Raw genomic sequence first — 20,289 nt, 5'->3', positions numbered from 1 at the left:
GATAAGGTGGTTGCCTTGGAGATCATCATCTCCACAGCAATCCACATTAACCCCTTGGATGCAGAGTCTAGACAAGAAATGATTGTCCCACCGGGCACTGGTAGAACAGGAGTCCCCCTGCAAACTGATGCTGCCTCTCAAACAGCACCCGCACGTCCTGCCAACAACATACACAAACACAGGCACTGATGCACAGGGCTGGAAACCTGACACTGCTTTGGAACTTGAACATGGACTTGAGTCCTCTGAAGAGACACATTCCTGGATGCAGTGCAGTTTAGGTACTTTAGGATCCCAAGGAATAAGATAATCAGTGTGGAAAAGAAAACCTGATGGTTTGACAGCACCAACCTAGACAAGCAGGCTAAGATAAGTTAACTCTGCAGAGCTATCCAGCTTCCCAGAGGCCTAGTGATCTTTTCTGGACAGATTTGCTACTGGGAACAGGCAGAACCTGTGTGACCAAACCCACCTTTCTGCAATCCTGACAAAAGACCGAGGTGCTGCCCAGCAGCCCAAGCAGTTCACCGCAGAGCAGACACTGGGAGAGGCCGTTCCCCATCGCGTTCTTCCTCATGTTCTCCAGCCGCTCCACCAGGCGCCTGCGGGGAACGGGGCAGAGCAGAGGTCACAGGACTCACCTGGGGAATTGAAGCCCATGGCACCAAGGCAAAAAACATACAGATGTGCTCCAGACTCAGCCGCCTTTGCTTCTGTGTGGTTCTGGGCTCCTTGCTGGGACCACATGGACTTTCACTTCAGCCTCTGCACTCAGTGTTTCCTATCAGCTGGCTCTTGGTCTTCAGGGGATACAAACCTCTGTAAAATCCATCTACCAGTGCTCACCAAGCTCAGAATAATCAAAACTGCAAATACCGCTGACAGGTCTGACTCAGATAGTGGGTGCAGGGCAGACAGCTCACAAGTGGGGACTGGTCCCACATCCTCCAGGAGCTCAGTGTCACCGAGGCCACACAGTCTCAGTACAAGGACTTCTTGCTTGTAGAGCAAGAAAAGCATTCAGTGCTCAGCTCAGGGAAAGTCAGACAGCACCGGGAAAGGGCTCAGACCTGCCAAGCCCTGCTCTGCTTTTACATATACTCCCTGAAAACAGCACTGCAGGCAGAAAGGCCAGACTGAAGCCATCAGACCAAAATGAGCCTGACTGCAGCACAGGAATGTCAGTAACTGCTCCCTGCTTCACTTGACAGCCTGCTTGGAAGACAGAAGCACATATGTATGCACAATGTCCATAGCAGCAGGACTCCGAAAGGGAAGGAAGGCGGGATGAGCAATTAGGATGCAGGATGTGGAGAGCATGCAGAGCGAGGCTGCTGTCATGCGATCGCTGCTTGGCAATGCCCAGGCATCCATTTGTAGATGGGGACGATAACAGCCGGGCCATCCATCAGAGGCAGTGACCAGCTGCAGCCACGCACGTGCATGCAGCTCAGGGAGAAAACACAGTCCTGCTACCCATGCAACCTCCTTTCTCATTAGTGCTAATGTCCCATCAACCAAGTCCCGTACTGAGAGGAAGGCAAGGTCTGTTTGAAAGAGGTACAGCCTGTGGTGATGAGGTCAGACAGCACAGCCGGGCTGAGCCGTCGTTAGTGGATTTATGAGCCTTGACTTCAGCACAAGAGAACTCCCAGGAGTTAACCAAGGCATTTCAGAGAACGCTTCAGCACGGGGAACTGCGAGGCCATCGCTTTCTGCAGCTACACCAAGAACTGCACAGGAAGGAGCAGCCCCTCAGGGTCACCAGCTGCTCCTGGCGCTGCTGGGGCCTCCCACATATCACACAAACATCACTGCCAGTTCTCGTTAACACTCCTGTGCACCGCACCGGGACAGAGCGAAGCGCAGGGGAGGGAAGCTGGGCCTGCTGGACACAGGATGGGAGTCACTGGGGTTTCCTGTCTCACAAACACATAACGCTGCTGGGAAACACTGCAGGACTGCCCAGCTCCCCAGCCTGAAAGGCAATCAGCGTAGGACGGCCACAGACACAGCTGAGGCCAGACCTCCAGCAGGACTGAAAGCAAATGGAAATCTGCAGCAGCAAAAGGATGCCTGTAAATTAAATAATTCAAGCTAGCAACCCCCTTCCAGAGGGCTCAGCCAACTAGAACATAAACTCATTCGCTACTCCAGGAAAAATCCCAGGGGGCTGCTGCTGACAAGGGAAAACCTAACTGGGCTGCCAGCAGCGGTTTCCAAGCCGTGCCATCCACTAGCCGTGGGCACAGCTCGGCATCTTCCCCAGCCTCTTCCAGAGCCACTGGCCCAGCTGCCATTGCACAGGCAGCATTTACCATGGACTGCTGCAACCACAGCAAGTGCCAAGGCTCAAAGAAGACATGAGGAGAAGGAAAACATCACATCCTTCCCAGTGTTCATCTCCTCCAAACAAGCAACATGGGACGGGAAAATAACTGACCTAAGGGATGCTCAGACTGACGCAGGCTGAGCTCAGGCAGCCAGGAGAGCCACTCCTCTGTCTGCACTGACCTTTCCTTCAGAGGAAAGCGGACAAACAAACGTGACCATACCCGATGCGCTGCTGCTCAATGATGTCCAACCTCTCTGCCTTGCGGATTACTTCCAGAATGACCTCAAGTTCCTGTGGGCTCAGAGCCTGCATCTTCCTCTGCTTCTCAGTCTGGAATGTGTGCACTGACCAACCCGTCTGGAGCCTGTGGGAGGGAGCGGAGGGAAGAACTGAGCTGTGAAAGGAAAGCACGAAACCTTTGACCTGCCCCACAGGCCAAACCTGCCAGGCACACAGAGCCTGCACCAGCCTTCCCTGGCTAATGTCCTAAGTGACAATATCTTGTCACTGACCAGACCACCATGTCACTCCTCCAGCAGCACCAAGTGCTGTGCCATCTCTCCCTGCCCCCTCATTCCCCTTTCTGCTCCAGTTTGTATTTTACCACTCGTAAAGACAACCGATGTCCTGGGGGAACCCTTGCAGAGGTGGGATCTGACACCAGACACCACAAATGCCAACAGCAGACTCCAGAACACAGGGATTATCTGCACCTTCCTCCAGATCACACATTTCTAAGGTCCTCAGTTCAAACACACAAATCACCAGGCATGCTTAGAAATATAAATTTGGCAACATCCTCCATTGGTCTAACCCAGGCCTCATGAGGACTTTAGCAAGCCGCTTTCCGTGCCTCACATCAGCAGCTGACATTTCTCCTCAGCTCACTTGGGGACAGGCGGAAGCTTTCACAGCTCAATTAATTACCATTCAGCAGGGCTTTAGAGGTCACTGGATAAAGTCACAGCTGCAAGCAGAATGCAGGGCACTATCAGACACAGCTGTTTTAACAAGGCTTTCAGGTGAAGGCTGGAGAAGTGGCAGCAGCGCTCACTGTTCACACTCAGGCACTCCCCTCAAACACAGGGTGACCCCCTATTTTCTAACACTCCACAGCAGGCTGATCCCAGACGTTCAGACAAGAAGTGGCAGTGTACTGGCTGCCAGAGAAGGAAAGCATCCAAAAAAATAAATGCAATTCCTGTGGTTGACTCATCTCCATCCCTTTTGTACTTAAGGTTATGCAGTAATTTAACTTCAGGGGAAAATGAGATCAAATGACAAGTCCCTAAAACAAAAGAACGCTGGCAGCTGAGGGATGCGATCAATTATATTTAGGCTGTGCATAAGGCTGGTGGGTCAGTGCTCCACAGAGACACTGGGAAACCATTCAGGCCAGAGCTGAGGCTGGAAGGGGAGGAGGGGGGTGAGGACTCACTTGGCACGCAGCGCGAGCTGCCGGTCGTTGGGACATACCCACTGTCCCGTCCCGCTGCTGAAAATCGTGTCGGCCATGGCACCGGGCTGGGGACGAGCCGCAGGATCACACCTGTAAGAAGCAAATGCCAGCACTGAGCACAGCTGCCACCCCAGCCTCAAGAAAGCACAAGGCAGTGCTTGGCACAGCCTTATTAACCATCCCAAAGGGCCACTGTTCAGGCAAGCAAAACAGCAGTGATCTGCTGGTGTCACACACATGGGAAGCAGACAGACTGTCACCCAAAGACAGCCATAAAAACATACCATCATCCTCATAAAACATAAGCCAATAAGCATCTTCAAATACCTTGAAGACAAGACTGGAAGTTTAGATTTTATGGTGCTCTGAAAAAAAGCCAGAGACTCTTTGTCAGTTCTGATTTTTCATTTCAAACTAGAGAAAAGCATTGCTTGTAAGAATAATCTCCGCCTCATCACGTCCAGAACCCCAGTGCTGCGGCACTGACAGACAATGCCACCCTAAAGGACACAAAGAAGCTACAGTTGCCTTTTTTTTAACCTCTTAATGGGGTAACAAACAAAAACCCACACGACAATCAGCATGAATAGTGGCAAGTCAGTTCGTTCATTAAAACTGCCTCCATAATAGCCTGATATTTATAACTACAGCCTACAATAGCAGCTTGTTTGCATTCTCTGATGTCTAAGACAGCATCTCTTGCAGCACATCTACTGCAGCTCCTGTAACAGGCACGATCACACCAGCGGTTTCTTGTGTTCAACAACAATTTCACTGTGAACTGACCAGTAAAGGCAGCTCTGAATGTGTGCAGGGTTGCATATCATACTGACCCTTCTCGCTGCCTTTAGGAAGGAGGCTCTTGCCACGACCGTTTTTGCTTTGCGATTGCTGTTTTGATGGAGGGTGACCGAGTCACCTCTAACCGCCTTCCACAATGTTATAGTTTGGTTTTGCTTGCCCTATTCGGGAGGTTCAGTGCGGTCCATTCCCATTGCGGAATGGACCCTCCTCCTTCTCGGCTGGGCATAAGGCTGCCCCCTGCTCCTCAGTTCCTGCATTCCCCATCCAGGTTCTCATAGGCACCTGCTGGGAGGCGGTGAGTCACCGCAGCTGGGACTCAAACCCACCCTCTTATCCATCAGGCCAGTGGGGCCCTGTGCTGGCCTTGCTCTCCAGCACAGCAAGCATCTCACAAGCCCTAATGCATAATAATCCTTACCTTCCCCAGAAGAGACACTTGCCGGCTTTGAAACCATACCTGCTGGGCAGAGATAAGGTGTTTAATGCTGTTTGGCAAACACCAATCAGGTACAACAGCACGCAGGGTATATCACCTGCAAACCGTGCAGCAGTTCCCACGAAAACACGTGTTCCCGTCTCAGCCCGCAGCACGCTCACCCCAGCGGTGCCGCGGTCCAGCGTGCCGCGCCGAGCTCGCTATCTGCGGCTGCCACACCGAGCTTTCTGCCGCTGTGCCAGGCACGGCGGCACCGCGGGCTGCGCGGCCTTGGCCTCTTAGGCAGGCGTTCAGCTTGCGCAAATCCACCCTCTCTCCCTAGGCTGAGCTCACGTGTCACAGACACCCTCCCACAGCAAAACACTAACCTGTGTCGGAGAACTGGCAGCTGTCTCCTGCCAAACCCCACGCCAGCCTTGAGAGCCACAACGGTGACAAGCAATGAATCAGTTCCCTCCTCTCTGACCATCCAGTTTCTGGAGAGTCTGAAAACTCAGCACTTACACAACAGGTAGGAGAGAAGAGGAAGAATTCCACACAAAGCACAGATTTCTTTCAGTGCAGAAGGACAGATGTATAAAAAGGGTGAAGGCTCTAACAATTCACCACAATGCTCAGCAGCACAGTCTGAGCATACAGCAAAGGGAGGCACGGAGATGGGAGGCTGCAAGGAAGGTTCAGCACAGAGTTGAGACAGGCAGGACAGACAGAAGTGTCACACACCATTTTTTAAACTTTTACTACATGAGTTAAGGTGATAATTTTTGAAAGGGATCATGCTTAGAAGAAACGCAGGAACCCTAGCATCTTCAGTTCACCAACTACTTTCCCTGCTCTGCTCAGTACCACACAAGCTGTGGGTTTGCATTTCCATTCTGTCCCAGAACACCTGCACTTTTCGTCTTCTTCATGATCTCAAGCGAGGAGATAACGCAGTCCCCACACACATCCCACTCACAGGGGAGCAATCAAGAATTAACAGCAAAAGAATACGGAGGCTCCCGCCCCCAGGCCAGCATTATAAACAGAGAAAAAGCTACAGTTTCACGCAGAATTGCTAAACTTGGATTTTCCAGAGATTTTCCAAGCCTGTGATGTGTTGTTAACAGGATTATACGCACATGTACCTCCCCACACAAATGCATATATTAAATTACTCTGGAGATATACCACGTACTCTTCCCTCCCACTCATGCACACCTGAAGAGCAGCACAGCCCACGCACGCCGCGTCCGCTGGCGCGGCTGAACGCAACAGCCGCACCGACACGACGGGCGCTTGGCAGCTGTGCCACGTTTAGCATAAAAGCCAGAACTGGAGATGAGCCCCATACCACGGTCAGGGCAGAGGAGTTTGCTCTGCCAGCAGCTGTGCTTTCAGGGTGGAAAGAAGCACTGAATACATCTGCCCCCCCGGTGCAGAGCTTTATCTGCTCTAACAGAGCTGAAGGCAAGTCAGAATAGAGCACATCAGCTGAGCGTTTTTCTCAGGAGAGACCTGAACACATTCTCCAGCCTCCTACCACACTGTGCTTTTCTCAGCATGACTGAACAAAAACAAGCAGTGTCATGCTCTTTTGCCTCTTGTTACTCAGCATACGCTTTCTGTTCTCCACCATTGCCTGAGTAGCATCTGCCAAGACGGAAGGAAAACAAAATGCAGCCTAGAGATCCATCATATCCCAAAATGGTTTTCTGATAGATTATTCCCTAAAACATTTATAGGAGCATTTTCTTCCAGCAGCACTGGTTGTCTGCTGCTCCCTCTGATGTAAACTGGCATTGCAGAGGGTTTTGCACCTTTCCTCTGAAAAAACCCTGGTGTGGTTTGACACAACTACCTCATAAAAGGAAAGAAGAATGACATGGGACTGCAGTACACGGTCTGCTGGGACAGAAACAGGAGCACTAGCAGGACTGGAGGGAAAGGAATATCTTGCATGGCCACGGGAACGATGCCAGAGAAATGCCACCAGTATCTGGAAGGCATGAAGCATCCTCCCTCTTATCTCTGTACAGGACAAGAAGTACACTGGAATCAGCCTAATCAGAAACACCAAGATAGCAAAGCCACGCCAGCCAGGGCGGTGGTGGAACATCCCTCTCTTGCAGTCAGGCTTCACTGCATTCTCTCTCAAAAATACCCCAGTTAGCACCTACCTGACCGAGCCGTCTCCTCCCTGTCCTCCGCACCTCTCTCCAAGCTAACCAAGGGCAGAAGCAGCCGGTCTCCAGCAGCGAGAGCACAAGAGAAACCCCCAGCTCTTGGGCCAGCTGCAGGTACACTGCATCCAGAATAAAGGGGAAACACAAGTACTCAGTGTTACAGAAGAAAAACTTCCCACTCTGAGATCCTGCTTTTTACCTGAATTAAGAATTAAAAGGGAGCTCTTATCAATACTCTATGACCTGCTTTAAAAGCCCTCCACCTGTTTGTTCCTTTCCTATGATGGAGGAAGTCATGTGAAACAAAAGCTCATTAAATCTGCGTCCACCTGGCTGCCCTTGGCACAGAAGCCTGGGGAGCACTACGAGGAAGGAGCTGCCCCGCAGCGAGCCAGCCCTTTGCATGGGGCCAGGGCGTTTGGGAGGACGCACAGCTGAGCACATCTCTGCCTGCAGCCCTGACATCGCGCTGCTTCTGCTGTCTCCGTGATGAGATGTGGGCTCTGCAGCCACCGAACAAGACACCTGAGAACAGGGCTTCAGTCTGCAAAGGAGAAGTCTCCCAGTGGGGTCTGAGTGAAGGGAACAGCGCAGGGTGACACTGCTGACTGGCCCCACGTCCCTGCTGAGTGACCACAAGATGCCAAAGAGAGCAGGACCCCCACGGGGACAGGCAGGGGACAGGCGAGCACCCTTACACTCCCCTCACCAAGCCACACCCGGCACATCATCCCAAAGCAGCACAACAGCAGCAGGAGGTATTTCTGAACGTACTCCAATCCCCACTCCAACACCCAGCACATTCGGCACCATAACCAGTGACTGCGATGGCAGCAGGTTGCCCTGTTGGCATGTCCCATATCTAGACCCCACTGCCAGCAGTATGTGGACACGGCCCTTTGACGTGACGCTCTTCAAACAATTTCAGGCTCTTCTGTGAAAGAAGGCCAGTTTTCTCAGCAGAACAGCAACATGAGTATCACGTATCTTCACCCAGAGCACAGTCATAGTAGTTCACGTCAATGCTCCAGCAAGCACGGTACCTGCTATCAGACCAGCTCCAAGAGCAGATCCTAAAGAAGAGTGTAAGAAAAGAGCACAACACAGCAATGCTTTTCCAGAACACCCTCCCAGCCTCCGGAGATTCCTGGATCACGCACTCCCTGAGCCAGGCTGTAGCACTCTATCTAACACCCTAAGCATCCTTCTGTTCCAAATTTATCAGCTCGCTTTTTCAGCTCATGTGCCCTTCCAGCATCATCTCACTACACAAAATCCCCTCCCCACTCCTCCACCTCAAACACATTCTGACTTTACCTTGACTACATCAAAGTTACAACTGGAGGGTCTTGTTGACATTGAGGTAGTGATTGCAGCAGAAACACCTCCTCACGGCAGCGAACGCACAGCCTGCACGAGCCCTCCTGCAGCGGGGCTGATTACAGGTGCCCATAAAGCATGAATTCCTCGGAGCCCTGCAAATACAAAAATGTCCTATACAGGCCCACAAGGAGCTCTCCAGTCAGCTTTCATTTGCCTGGTTATTTCAGCTAAGCAGTTCGTGTCTATATTAATTTGGTTTTATAGGAAATTAATTAGGCAATTTTTTTTTTAAATACTTCATTTAAAAACAAAAATTAAACATTTGGCCGGAGACGAGTTCCCAATTCCCAGCCGAGCTGTGCCGGTGTAATTAACTCGCCTGCTTTGAGGGCGTCACCTCCCCCAGGACTCCCAGCCTGCACCAGGTACCGTGCTGCCCTGTTTTCCCTTTTTGCTGCTGCTCCCTCAAAGAGGCAGAGTAATTACTCTCTGCTCTGTGCACCAGACCCCATTATGCCTGGGAAACCTTAGCAACTAAGGGAGTGTTTGCTCTTGTTGCTATGACAGAGGATAAATGACTAGTGGAGATGGATAAGGTTAACCCAGCCGCAGCCTCCCTCCCACTGCCGGCCAGTCCCTTTTCCTCCCAGTCACAGCAGGGAGGGAGAAGCTATTTAGTCCAGACACAAGCCTTCCCTCATGTTTTAAAGATCCTAGTGCCACAGTTGTATTTCAAAGCACACGACAACTTTAAAGTGACAGAATAACCCTCGGGGCTGTAGAAGCGTGGCAGAAGACACACACTTGACTTTGAAGATCCAGCCAAGTCTCGGAGCCAGCGAAGGGCAGGAACTGTGCCTGTGTAAGCACTGGCCTCAGTCAGGGCTTTATAAGAGTTCTTTCACACACTAAGCACTTAGAACTGCCTCTCCACACCCACCTCTAGCAGTTTGTCAGCCCCTCCAACGGCAAAGCACCTGCTGTGGGCATGGACATTTCAGAGGGGCTATGTGGGCAGGGGGCACACGTGGAGCCGAAGGATTCTCATCGCCTTCCTGCTCCTCGTTCTCAGGAAGGGAGGGAGCTGGGCTGGTGCACAGCGCCCGGCTGAGAAATGGCCTTTTGCCATTTCTTCCTGTGACAAATCCCCACAAGAGCGCAATGCCTCAGCGGCAGATGGGGAACCAAGCGACACAAGGAATTCAATATGATCAGACTTGACTTGCAGCTCTGCAGCTTGGCCCAACAGAGACAAGGAAAACACAATGTCCAAACAAACACCACAAAGCCTTGGCAAGCTTTGGGACAACAACTTAAGAACTCAATCAGACAGACTTTCTCCAGTCTGTCTCACCAGGAAAGCTCAATCTAAGCAGTACCACTGCCAGCAAAATAGGGAAAACATCATTCAGAGCTGTGTACTCGGATGTGGTTGGCCCAGCCCAAATTAAACACAGCACATAGAAATGTGAGAGGTGTCATTATCACAAAAGGCCAAGTCGGAAAAAGAACGAGAGAAGATGAGGGGGTGAAACAAAGAAGGTTCCCCATGCATGAGAGCTGCTTTCCAATCCTACCAGCAGTGGCAAGAAGCCTAACTGCTTTTAAGACTGAGCTTGTTAAAAAGCTTATAAAATACAATACCCTGGAGGTCCATGCCAGTCCTGTGAGCAGGAAGATAAAATCAGCTCCACAGGAAAACCAACACATGGTATCAACAATCCTGTATTAATGAGAGGCACTTATTAGCGTGGCTATTTGATATATGGTAAGCTATAAAGAACCAGTTTTTGCCCAAGCAAAGCCAGCCTGCCGGCTCCCCAGCACCCTGCGATGCTGGGGAGGAAAGCCAGCGCTGTTCCACCTGCCAAGGTGTATCTTTATTTATCAGGCTTTGGCCCTATTTCCTTCTGATCCCCAGCCAGGCAGGTGCGTTGTGCAAAGTGAATAATTCATGAAGACAGCAGGCTCTTTCTGACTCACATTCTGGGGCAGGTTGATCTGGCATAGGCCTAGGAGAAGCAAATTAGCATCTAAATGGCCAATTAGAGAGACTCATTTCACTATTCTGATATGCTAAAAAGCTCAGGAGGCCTCCTGGGTGGAGGTTGGCAGGGTGGCACCTCCCAGCCTGCAGAGAAGCATCGAGTTTCTTAGAAAGACTTGGACATAGGAAATACTGAGCACGGGCCAGCGTTTGTCAAGGAATCCTCGCAGGAGAACCGCATGCCAGCCTATTTTGCGGGTAACCTCAAGTGAACCAGGAAAAGCACCATGTCAGAGCCAGTGGAGAAACTCTGCCGAGCAGCCTGACCCCACACCTTGCCAAAAATTCCTTATCCAGCACAGCTCCGAGCCACAGGCCCGCCATTGCATCTGATGGGGGATGAAATATCCTTTCTCACCATCCTTAAACTATAGCACTGGTTTTAGGCACGTGAGGATCTTTCAGGCATCTTTGAACAACAGACAAGCACGGGCAGCAGTAACGCCAAGACCTTTATCACCCTGAAGGTTGTCAGTATGTGCAAAAAGAAAGCCATGGACTTTGACCATGCCCTGGGGAGTACCTGATGCAAGCTGCAGCAAGCTGAAAATCCTGGCAGTAGGCACAGCATGTCATTCTTACCTGCACATACAAAGGTACCCCTCACCCTGTGTCAGTGCACCCAAAAGGATCACGACAATCCATCCTGCACGGGATGCACGTGGCTGCTCCCACCACACAGACACAATGACCCGCACAAGCGCAACAGCCCTCAAAAGTACATTGGGGCTGATCATTTCTCGACAGAGTGTGTTGCCTTCAGCCTCCCACTTCTGGCTTGTTTCCCCTCACACCTGTGTCACATTATTCAGTTACCTTCAGGAGGCAGAACTCCACCTAAATCCAGCCTTGCGCAGTTCACCCAGCTGTATTTCCAGACTCATTTCAGCAGCATTTTAGGTAAGATTCTCCCACCAGTGGAGCTCCGGCTCTGGGTGCCCCAGGCACCCCCAAAGCTGCTCCCCTGTCCCAGCTCGCCAGAAGGGGCCACACCCCCCGGCCCCGCACACAGTGAGGTGTGCAGGCAGCCAGCGAGCACAAACACCTGAAACTCTGCTCCAAACTCCGCACGAAGCCTCCGTGCGTCCCCCGGGCAGAGCGCAGCGGGCTGAGCACCGCCCGCCTCCCGTCGCGCCGGCCCCCCGCGCACCCACCTGCCCTCCGGCCCGGCCTCGCTGCCGGCTCCACCACGGGCCACGGCGGGACGCGGAGCCGCCGTCCCCCCCTTCCTGCACCCCACGCCGGGACAACGCGGAAACGGAGCGCACCTGCGCCGCTCCGCCGCCTCCAGCCCCGGCGGCGCCGCCCGCTCCGCGCCCCGCGCTGCTCCGCTCCGGGTTCCGCTCCGCGCCCCCCCGCGGGCCCGGGCACCCCCTGGCGGCGCCGCGCTGCACACGCCCCGCCGGCCGCCGCCAAGGCCCGGTCCGGAGCGCCGGCGCTCGGAGCGGAGCCGCCCGGCGGGAGTGCGGGCAGGTGTGGGCTGGGAGCGGCCCGGGACCCCCAGAGCAGAAGAAAAACTCACTGAGAAAAAAAAAGGAAACACAAACTACAGACAAGGAAAGCCGGTAGAAGAAAAAAAAAAAAAAAAACAGCAGCAAACAAGCAAACAACACACATCTAAAAACAAAACAGAAAGACCCAAACACAAGCCGCAACAACAACAAAGAAAACCCAAACAGAACAAATCCCCCCAAAACAACAGCAACAACAAAAACCACAACAAGAAAAAAAGCCAAATGCAAAACCCCAAAGCAAAATAAAATAAAATAAACCACAACTGCACAAAACAAACAAATCACAGCAAACACCAACCCTGAAACAAAAATTTTGAAGGAAAAAGAAAGTTCAGAACAGCAACACCCTGTAGCAAAGCCAGGTGAGCTGCTGGGCCTGGGAACACCGCAGGGAGCTCATAACTTTTAAAAATTAGGGGCCCAAATATGCAGAGCGATCCTAATGGCAGACACCACCTACAGAAGGATGTCTGGGATCAGCAGCAAAATGTGGTCTCGCTTTTGCACACTGTGGACACAACACGCCAAGATAAACCTGGCCAAGCTGCTTCCACCAAGTGGCTGCGCAGGGAGGGATGGACCGGGGGGCTGGCGGGGCTTTTCTTCCACTTCCAGCAACCGCTTGTAGCCCACTCCCTCACGGTTCAGCATAATAAAATACATCTCATTTTGCATTTTGGAGATCTGTACAAATGCTCATTACTGCCCAATGCAGCACAGAGAGGGTGGGGACGGGGAAGAGGTGACAGCCTGGGATCACTCAGTGAGTCACCAGAAAATCACAGAAAAACAATTATGCCTTTGCACAAGCCTGTGGACGCAGAAATTAGGGCTCATTACTGTCTAAACGTCCAGTGGATGCAGGGAGTAAATTTGCCATGTGACAGGAAGGGAGGCAGAGAAAATGGGAGAAGGAAAACAGAAAGGAAGAGAAGAGAGATCCTCAGCTGGTATTTTACTGCCTGTTCAGAGCTGGCTCTTGAGAAACCCAGTGGCCCTGCAAGCCCTGTCATTTACACACACCCACAGACCTCACAGGATGATCTTAGGCACCCTGAGCCACCTTTTACCTAAATCTAATTCAAGTCTGAGTATATATTTTGCTTTTTGGTTTAGGCAAGTGTTGAAAAATTCATCAGAGGAAACAGTGTTTGCATTAATACAGAGCCTGTATTCCTGGAGAAGAAAGCACTCGAAGATGACATTTCGCACCAGGGTAATTCTCCACACAGTCAATAATATAAATAAATTAAGCACATGGTTCAAACGACTTCAGGAAAAAGATAAATTACCTTATTTAACCAGCTGTGCTGGTGGGAGCAATAGGCACAGGGAACGACACACATCTCAGAGCCTCTATCCATTCTGCTGTTGAATTTGCTCGTCAGGTTCCCCACAGAACCACAGATGCTTCAGAGTCCGACTGCAAGGCTGAGCCTTGATAGCTGGAAGTCACAGAGAATAAATATGACATTACATTAAAAATTTTAAAAGGCTAAATATGACTTTTAGCTTGATAGCGGGAAGTCAATTTTTAATATACTCGTTTCTCAGAAGGCAGGCACTTCCAATTCCACCCAAAGAACCCTTCAAAAATCTCTCTTTTATCGATGATGGGTTCCACTGAATTATTCACCAGATCACAGCTGCCAGAGATTTTAAATACACACATGACAAGGACCGTAACGGAGAGCAGCCTCCTCCCGCAGGCCGAGCAGGGAGGCTGACAGTTGCACCGCTGATGCCCCGAGCTGATCCAGGCTCCTTCCAGCACTGCACATAATTGCTCGCCGGGGAGCAGCCTTTCTGTATCACCCTTGGACAGGCACACTTCTCAAGGAACGAAAAATAAAGACCACCATTTTCGGAGAGATGTTAAACTCATGGCCGTGTCCTCCAGAAGAACTCGGGATGCTTAAAAGCAGCCTGAACTGCCGCAAATGATTCCCAGTTTGAACACCCGACTGGCACCCAGGGGTCTGGGCTCCTGCTCTCAGCCCTGTCCTGCTGGGGAGTCAAATCTGAGGTGTTGCATTGCTGCTTTGCCTTCCACAGCTTGGCCGTTGCTTCTGGTTAGATCACAGGTAAGGATTCTCATCGTCTGTGTGTTCAGCATTTGACACAAGAATTTGAGGTGGACAGTTGGTGTTTTAATACACAAATAATATTGAGTATTTATTATGAGCTATTTTAAACACGTAGAATAACCAAAGGCCAAACTGCCTGGTGGCTTATCTCTGAAAGACTGTTTCCTAGGGACACAGGCTCAAAATTGGCAAGGCGACATTTGGCAGCCCCGTCGCATGGCCCTGACCGCCCCAGCTCAGTCCAGCTGCTCTGCAACCCGCAGCAGGGCCAGGATTGCTCTCCAAGCTGCTACTCTGAGCACAATTCTCTCCTCTTTGGTCCTCAGTGATTCCATTTGTACTTGTCCCTCTAAGTTAATTCCTCAAGAAAAAGGTCAATGATCCAGTCCCTAATCTGACCAAAATAAATCTTGCTTCTTGAGTACGCCTGCTCAAGAATATATGACAAAGGAAATGTTTAAAGAATACTGATGATTCATAGCAAGTTAAGCTGCTTTTTAACCTGTTTTAAAGACAAACTCCCCATTCTTCCTCATGTCACCAGATCTACATAGTTGCTTATAAAATTACTGATTTTTCCAGTCAGGATACAAGGCATGTTCACAAATCTCCTCTCAGAGGCACCTGCCTGTTGCATTACCCAGATTTTATACTAAATGAGGGGTCACCGTAACACCCGTCTCACCAAAGAAAACAAGTACAATGGTACCTTTACTTCACTTTACATTCGAGCTAAAATTAAAGAGGGCAGTAAGAACATTCAAGCAAATTGAAAGACAAATCTAACAACCCTTATACATGTAGATTAGATCTACTGCTTGAATGCAATTACCCTGCCTGGCAAGGGTTTACAAATTGAACTTTGGTTTTATGAAACCATAATATGCTTATTTTCAAAAGATGCCTGCTGTCAAGACAAAGTGAAACCTTCGGAGGATTGTGGACAGTTTGTTCTCAGTATTTTCACTGTGAATTGCCTGTAGAACATCCACTGGGACTGGAGTCTGGTGGTGCCGGGCACAGCAGAGTTTTAGACTCGGTTTAAACAGAAATATGGGACAAGGAGAAAAGTGACAGAAAGCAGCAAGAGGGTAAGGGATTTGCCTGGGGATTATGCCCTTTCAGAACAAAATTATCTGCTGCTGGGAAGCACCTCAGCACCCACCCAACTGCAGCAGCAGATTTTCTTTCTGTGTAGCCCCTACTACTGGGCTCTAATTTTGGCTGGCAAGTCAGGTTTTATGATAATAAAATTAACTACAACCACCACCAGCTACAAGTGATCCCCTCAGCTGTTCTCTAAAAATACTATACTCTTCAGTCTGGATGAATTATTTACATCCCATCGCTGCCGTTCCTGTTTTCCTTGCCTTTTTGCCCTGTGTCACCGTCCCTTTCATCTACAGGCGGGCTTTGGAGACCTGCTGGCTGCTGTACAGCATTAGTAATAACCATCACCGCGAAACCCTGCTGTTGACACTTTGAAATCAGCCCATTAGCGGCAGCCGGAGAAGTGCTGCCTGCAGCCCCGGGAGCCGCCGCGGGAGCAGCCTCCCGGGAGCCTGATTTCATCACAACCTGTCTGAACGCAACCGCCAGCGTCTGCCAAATTTCACGTCTAAATAGATCAGAAGGAGAGAAGGAAAGAAACAGGCGGGGAGGGGGGAGAAAGGCACCAAACCAGGATTAAACCGCCACTCTATTTCCAGGGAGAGGAGGATAAATAAGCAGTGCATTGCTTCAGTGACTGTTGCTAGAGTTCTCGTGAATGTGTTTTGTCCAGGCTCACCTCAGAATGCGATGTACTCATCTCCCTTGGTGCTGGGGCCGACAAAACACCCAGCCACCACAATGCAGCATCAAGGGCTGGAGATCTGAGCGTTGCCCCGTCCCAAAACACTCAGGAGGGCTATTACCACCTCAGAAAGCTGATTCACATGTACATTCACTGCCCTGATGTGGGAAAGGGTGGAGAGCAGGGAGAAGGGAGTTTCCTTCAGTGCCTTCATTTGCAGAGCTGGGGTCTGAGGAAAGGGCAGGCAGGACCCTGAGAGCTGCTCTCCCTGCAATGGATCTGGGTTTGATTTTTGTGTTTTGTGCTGCAAATCCCGCAGCCCTGCAGTATTTCACAAGCCGATACTTTCTGGTGTGGCCATATTACCTCAGGCAAGCCCCAGTACCCCTCCATGCAGATGGCACAGGGGAGGAAACCTGTGCCGGACAGGGCGGTTCACACAGAGCAATGGCGCTGGGCCCCTGGCCAAGCGGGCAGGTCCAGGCTTGCTGTGCCATGGCTGCCCTGGAGACCTCGCTGGAGGGCGGGCGCTGAGGGGGAAAGGAAGGAGGAAGGTGGTGGTGAGATGGAGGGGAAGGTGCTGAAGGGAGGAGAGGCGAAGGGGGAAGGTGAGGCGGAAGGGAAGGAGCAGAGGGGAGATGGAGCGGGAAGGCACTGAGGGGAGGAGAGGTGGAGCGGGAAGGCACTGAGGGGAAGAGCTGAGGGGAGGTGGAAGGTGTAGCGGGGACAGGAACTGGAAGGGCAAAACCTGAGGGGAGATGGAGGGGAAAGGCACTGAGGGAAGATGGAAGGGGTGATGGACGAGGTGGGAGGCTTGGCTGGGCTGCTGACCTTCCTCCCCTCGCTCCCTGCCAGGCTCGGGGACAGCCGTGGGGGGCCATGGCAGCTCTGCCGCGACGGGCAGGCGGCGGGGGATGAAGGGCTGCCCGTGCCCCCCTCCGCTGCGTGGCGTGAAGCCAGCACGGGCAAAGAAGCAGCAGCAGCCACCTAGCAGTAGTAGGAGTGCTACCACCACCGAGCAGGCAGGTGAGCTGGGCTGGCTGCCACAGCAGCCGCGGGCAAAGGCCACCGTCCCCCACAAAGCCACCATCATCCCCGCAGCTGTCCCCAAACACTCCACACAGGGTCCAGGGGTCCCGGGGAGGGAAAGGGTCATTGGGCAAAGCCACATGTGCACCAGGGTGGTACCTGGTCACTGCTCAACGTGGCATGTTTGTGCAGCTGACATGAAGGGACGTGCAGCGTGTGCAGCTGGGATTCACGGTTGTGTCGGCTGGAGGACGCGGTGCTGGGCTCTCCCTCCATCCTGCCACAGAGAGAAAGAAACAGGTTCCCTAGGAAATCATCTTTGCACTTTAAAACCTTTCACTGAACCTACAGCCTGTTCATATGTATGCTTCCACATATAGCTACAAATCTATCCAAAAAAAGAAAAAGATGGAGTACATGTAACTACACAGCATAAGCAGTAGGAGGCATAAGACATCTGTCAAGAAGTAGGAAATTTCCTGAACTGTCTGAGATTTGGGATGCTGTAAATATTTAGTGGTTTTATTTTGGTGAGCTACAGTGTTATAGTTTAAATATTTGACATTCCATGGGCATGAGTCACAGCACTGATCTAACTTCCCATCAGTTATAGCTACAGAAAGGGGAGGTTCGTTTCAAAAAATCTTCCATGCAAAGTAATAGCTGTTCACTTCCAGTATCTTAGTACAGAAGGTGCCTGAACGTTTCCAGAAATTGTACTATTACAAAAAAAAAAATCACATTGCTTGCAGTATTAATGGATAACAGCTTAAAAAAATCCCCAACAACTAAGAATCAATTTCCTGCCTCAATTGAGTTAGGCAAGCAGAGCGAACCTGATGCCAGTGTAGAAGTGCTATTAATGCATTAACAGCCTCAATAAATACATTTTACAGGTGTGAGAATCATTATGTTAGCCATTCAGATAAATATGTTCCCCACTTAAAAATAAGATTTTTAGGCCATTAATACTTTCTTATCGATTTGGCTTCTTATTAATGGGCATGGAAAGGCACAGCAAGAACTTGTCTCATCATCCTCTTTATGAAATAGGCAGGAAAGCCTCAGAGGCAACGCAGACATTTTTGCTAACAGCGTTTATCTTTTTAACAGATAAACAGCACCGCAAAACCAGAAAGCAGCAGTCCCGCTCCCTTTCATCGCTTGAAACCCCAGATCCTGGGAGGAACCCTGACTCGGCCCAAAATAAAGCAGGCAACAATCAGGAGGATGCAGAAGTAATAAACAAGGTTGTGGTATCAACTTCCACCACTTTGGACTCTAAACAAACAGATCAAGGTCTTTCTGCTCAACTTAACAAAAGCCTTCGATGGGACGGGATCCTTGAAGATCCTGCAGCAGAGGAAGAAAGGCTGCGGATCTACAAGATGAACAGACGGGTTCGGTACGAGTCCTATATCCAGCAACATCTGCCCGCTGAGCCGTGCCCAACTGTCAGACGCTCCCCGTTGCTTCCCCGCAGGCCGTCACGCACAAGCCGCGCTCACACACTATGTAAAGAAGATTTCTGCAGTTGTTTACCAGGGGGAGCAAGTGTGAGCTGGTCCTGAATGCTGAACAAGCCAGCAGAGTCTCAAAGCTGCAACCAGCAGTGTCACCCAAAATCTCACGAGTTCTGTAGATTAGTACTGATTACTCACCGTCCTATACCCACATGGAAAACAGGACATTTGTATTTTAAAAGCAAACCAATCTGTTAGTTAAAGTATGGGTGCAACTCAGACTACTTCAGCAATTCAAAGCGCTCCTTTCTGCACTGCCCCTTTGTTCTGGAGTATTCCCAGTTATTGCTCTTGGTTTATTTCAAAATTATACGCACCTGAGCTTTTCAGATATTCGCCTGGTGAATTGCTGGTCCTGAAATCAGCAAGCACAGCCCTGCAGCTGGTGGGGACATGGAGTGTGGGCAGCTGAACGAGCCCGAAATTATTCGCAGGCACACAAACTTACCTGGTATGTGAAACTCTGCTATTTCCAGAAGTGGGATTGGAATCCAGCACTTGTCTCTTGGATTGTGATCTAATTGCCAGGTATTTTATTTTGTTACAAAAATTAATTGTATCAAACCCTCAGATTTGACATTCTGGAGCAGCGCAGCACACACACAAGGAAAACTGAACACATTTAGAACAATGGGGTTATCCTTGTTGTGGTACATACCAACCAGAAGCCCATTTGGCCAATATGAATTAAAAATCAAGCCTTGTACTCGCCTACTTCAGCCAGCCATAGTAAAGGAACTTCACACAGAGTGTCTCTACAATATTAAAGGAAACCAGCCCAGGCCAGAATAAAGGAATTATTTGCAAGTTGGATGGCACATCTGAAAGGAGCGAAAGTTTTTCCTGAAGCTCCTCTGAAACATACTGGTATGATTTTTAAAGTTTTTTCTTAATGGCTCTTCAAATGGACTGGTTATTATATAGCAACCGATGTGCGTATATGGCTTTTCTCCTGTTTAATACTTCAAACAGTGCACGATATTGAAATGCTTGCACAGACTTTCCCAGGAGCAGCGGCGTGCTTTAGAATAGCTTCACAGCTCCCCAGGTTCCAGTAATGTCATTACATGCAAATCTAGAGCTCTTGCAAGCAGATAACCAGATGAACAATAAAAAGTAAGCAAAAAATCCCATTATGAATTAATTAATTGATGTTCAGTTGCATCCATTTCTACTCGGCCAGAGATACTAACAAAATCAGCACGCCTGCAAATTGGGAAGGGTTGAAAGAACAGATTAAGCATCCAGGAAAACGCCACAGCGTTTCTCTCAGAACAACCATTGTAACCATCTATTTTAATAATTTTAATGCATAACACATTCTAGTCTTATTTTTATGCTGTATTTACTAAAGTAGAATTTTAGCATCCACATTTGTAACCAAAATTTAAAATAAATCCCTGTCTGGTTAAATATTTGTTGTATTTGAAAAGAATAAGTGCTTCACTTGCAGGATATGCAGAAATTCATACCAGAAACTCTCTTTAAAAATAAAACTATAGCAGATTAAAGACTTCAATACACACTGGAGAGGATTTTCAGCTGTCTTCAAGGCACTTTTTCAAGTGTCTTACTAAACTGATAAAACCGCTTTTTTTTTAATACACAGTTTTATATAGGAAACACCTTCCTTAATCATGTAAATAGCAACACGTGATATAAGAGAAACAAGAGGGGAGCTGGCATTGGCAGGATATATTATGTATTTATTACTAAGTAAACACCATAATGAACACCAAAAAGCTTTGAATTAAAGAGACTTCCCTATATAA

The 20,289-nt window shown here is 49.9% G+C and overlaps 1 protein-coding gene across 4 annotated transcripts in view; it reads right to left on the bottom strand.

Annotated features, from left to right (window-relative positions):
* Positions 1 to 11,865, bottom strand: part of RPH3AL (rabphilin 3A like (without C2 domains)) — a 39,382-nt gene extending 27,517 nt beyond the window's left edge. The window contains exons 1-4 of one of the 4 annotated variants that reach the window (XM_082068566.1): positions 11,838 to 11,865; positions 3,774 to 3,884; positions 2,556 to 2,699; positions 473 to 602 (exon numbers count right to left, since the gene is read on the bottom strand). In XM_082068566.1, the coding sequence (XP_081924692.1) occupies positions 473 to 602; positions 2,556 to 2,699; positions 3,774 to 3,850 (351 nt within the window). In that variant the 5' untranslated portion in view covers positions 3,851 to 3,884; positions 11,838 to 11,865. Of the gene's footprint in view, positions 1 to 472; positions 603 to 2,555; positions 2,700 to 3,773; positions 3,885 to 8,516; positions 8,586 to 11,723; positions 11,795 to 11,837 lie in introns of those variants that run through there. The other 3 variants (XM_082068564.1, XM_082068565.1, XM_082068567.1) reach the window with 3 other exon arrangements.
* Positions 11,866 to 20,289: the final 8,424 nt, after the last annotated feature.

This window comes from Streptopelia decaocto (genome assembly GCF_964273445.1).
Source record: "Streptopelia decaocto genome assembly, chromosome: 18".
Taxonomy (NCBI): domain Eukaryota; kingdom Metazoa; phylum Chordata; class Aves; order Columbiformes; family Columbidae; genus Streptopelia; species Streptopelia decaocto.
Note: the sequence above shows the minus strand (reverse complement) of the source record. Positions and strands in the feature narration are given on the sequence as shown.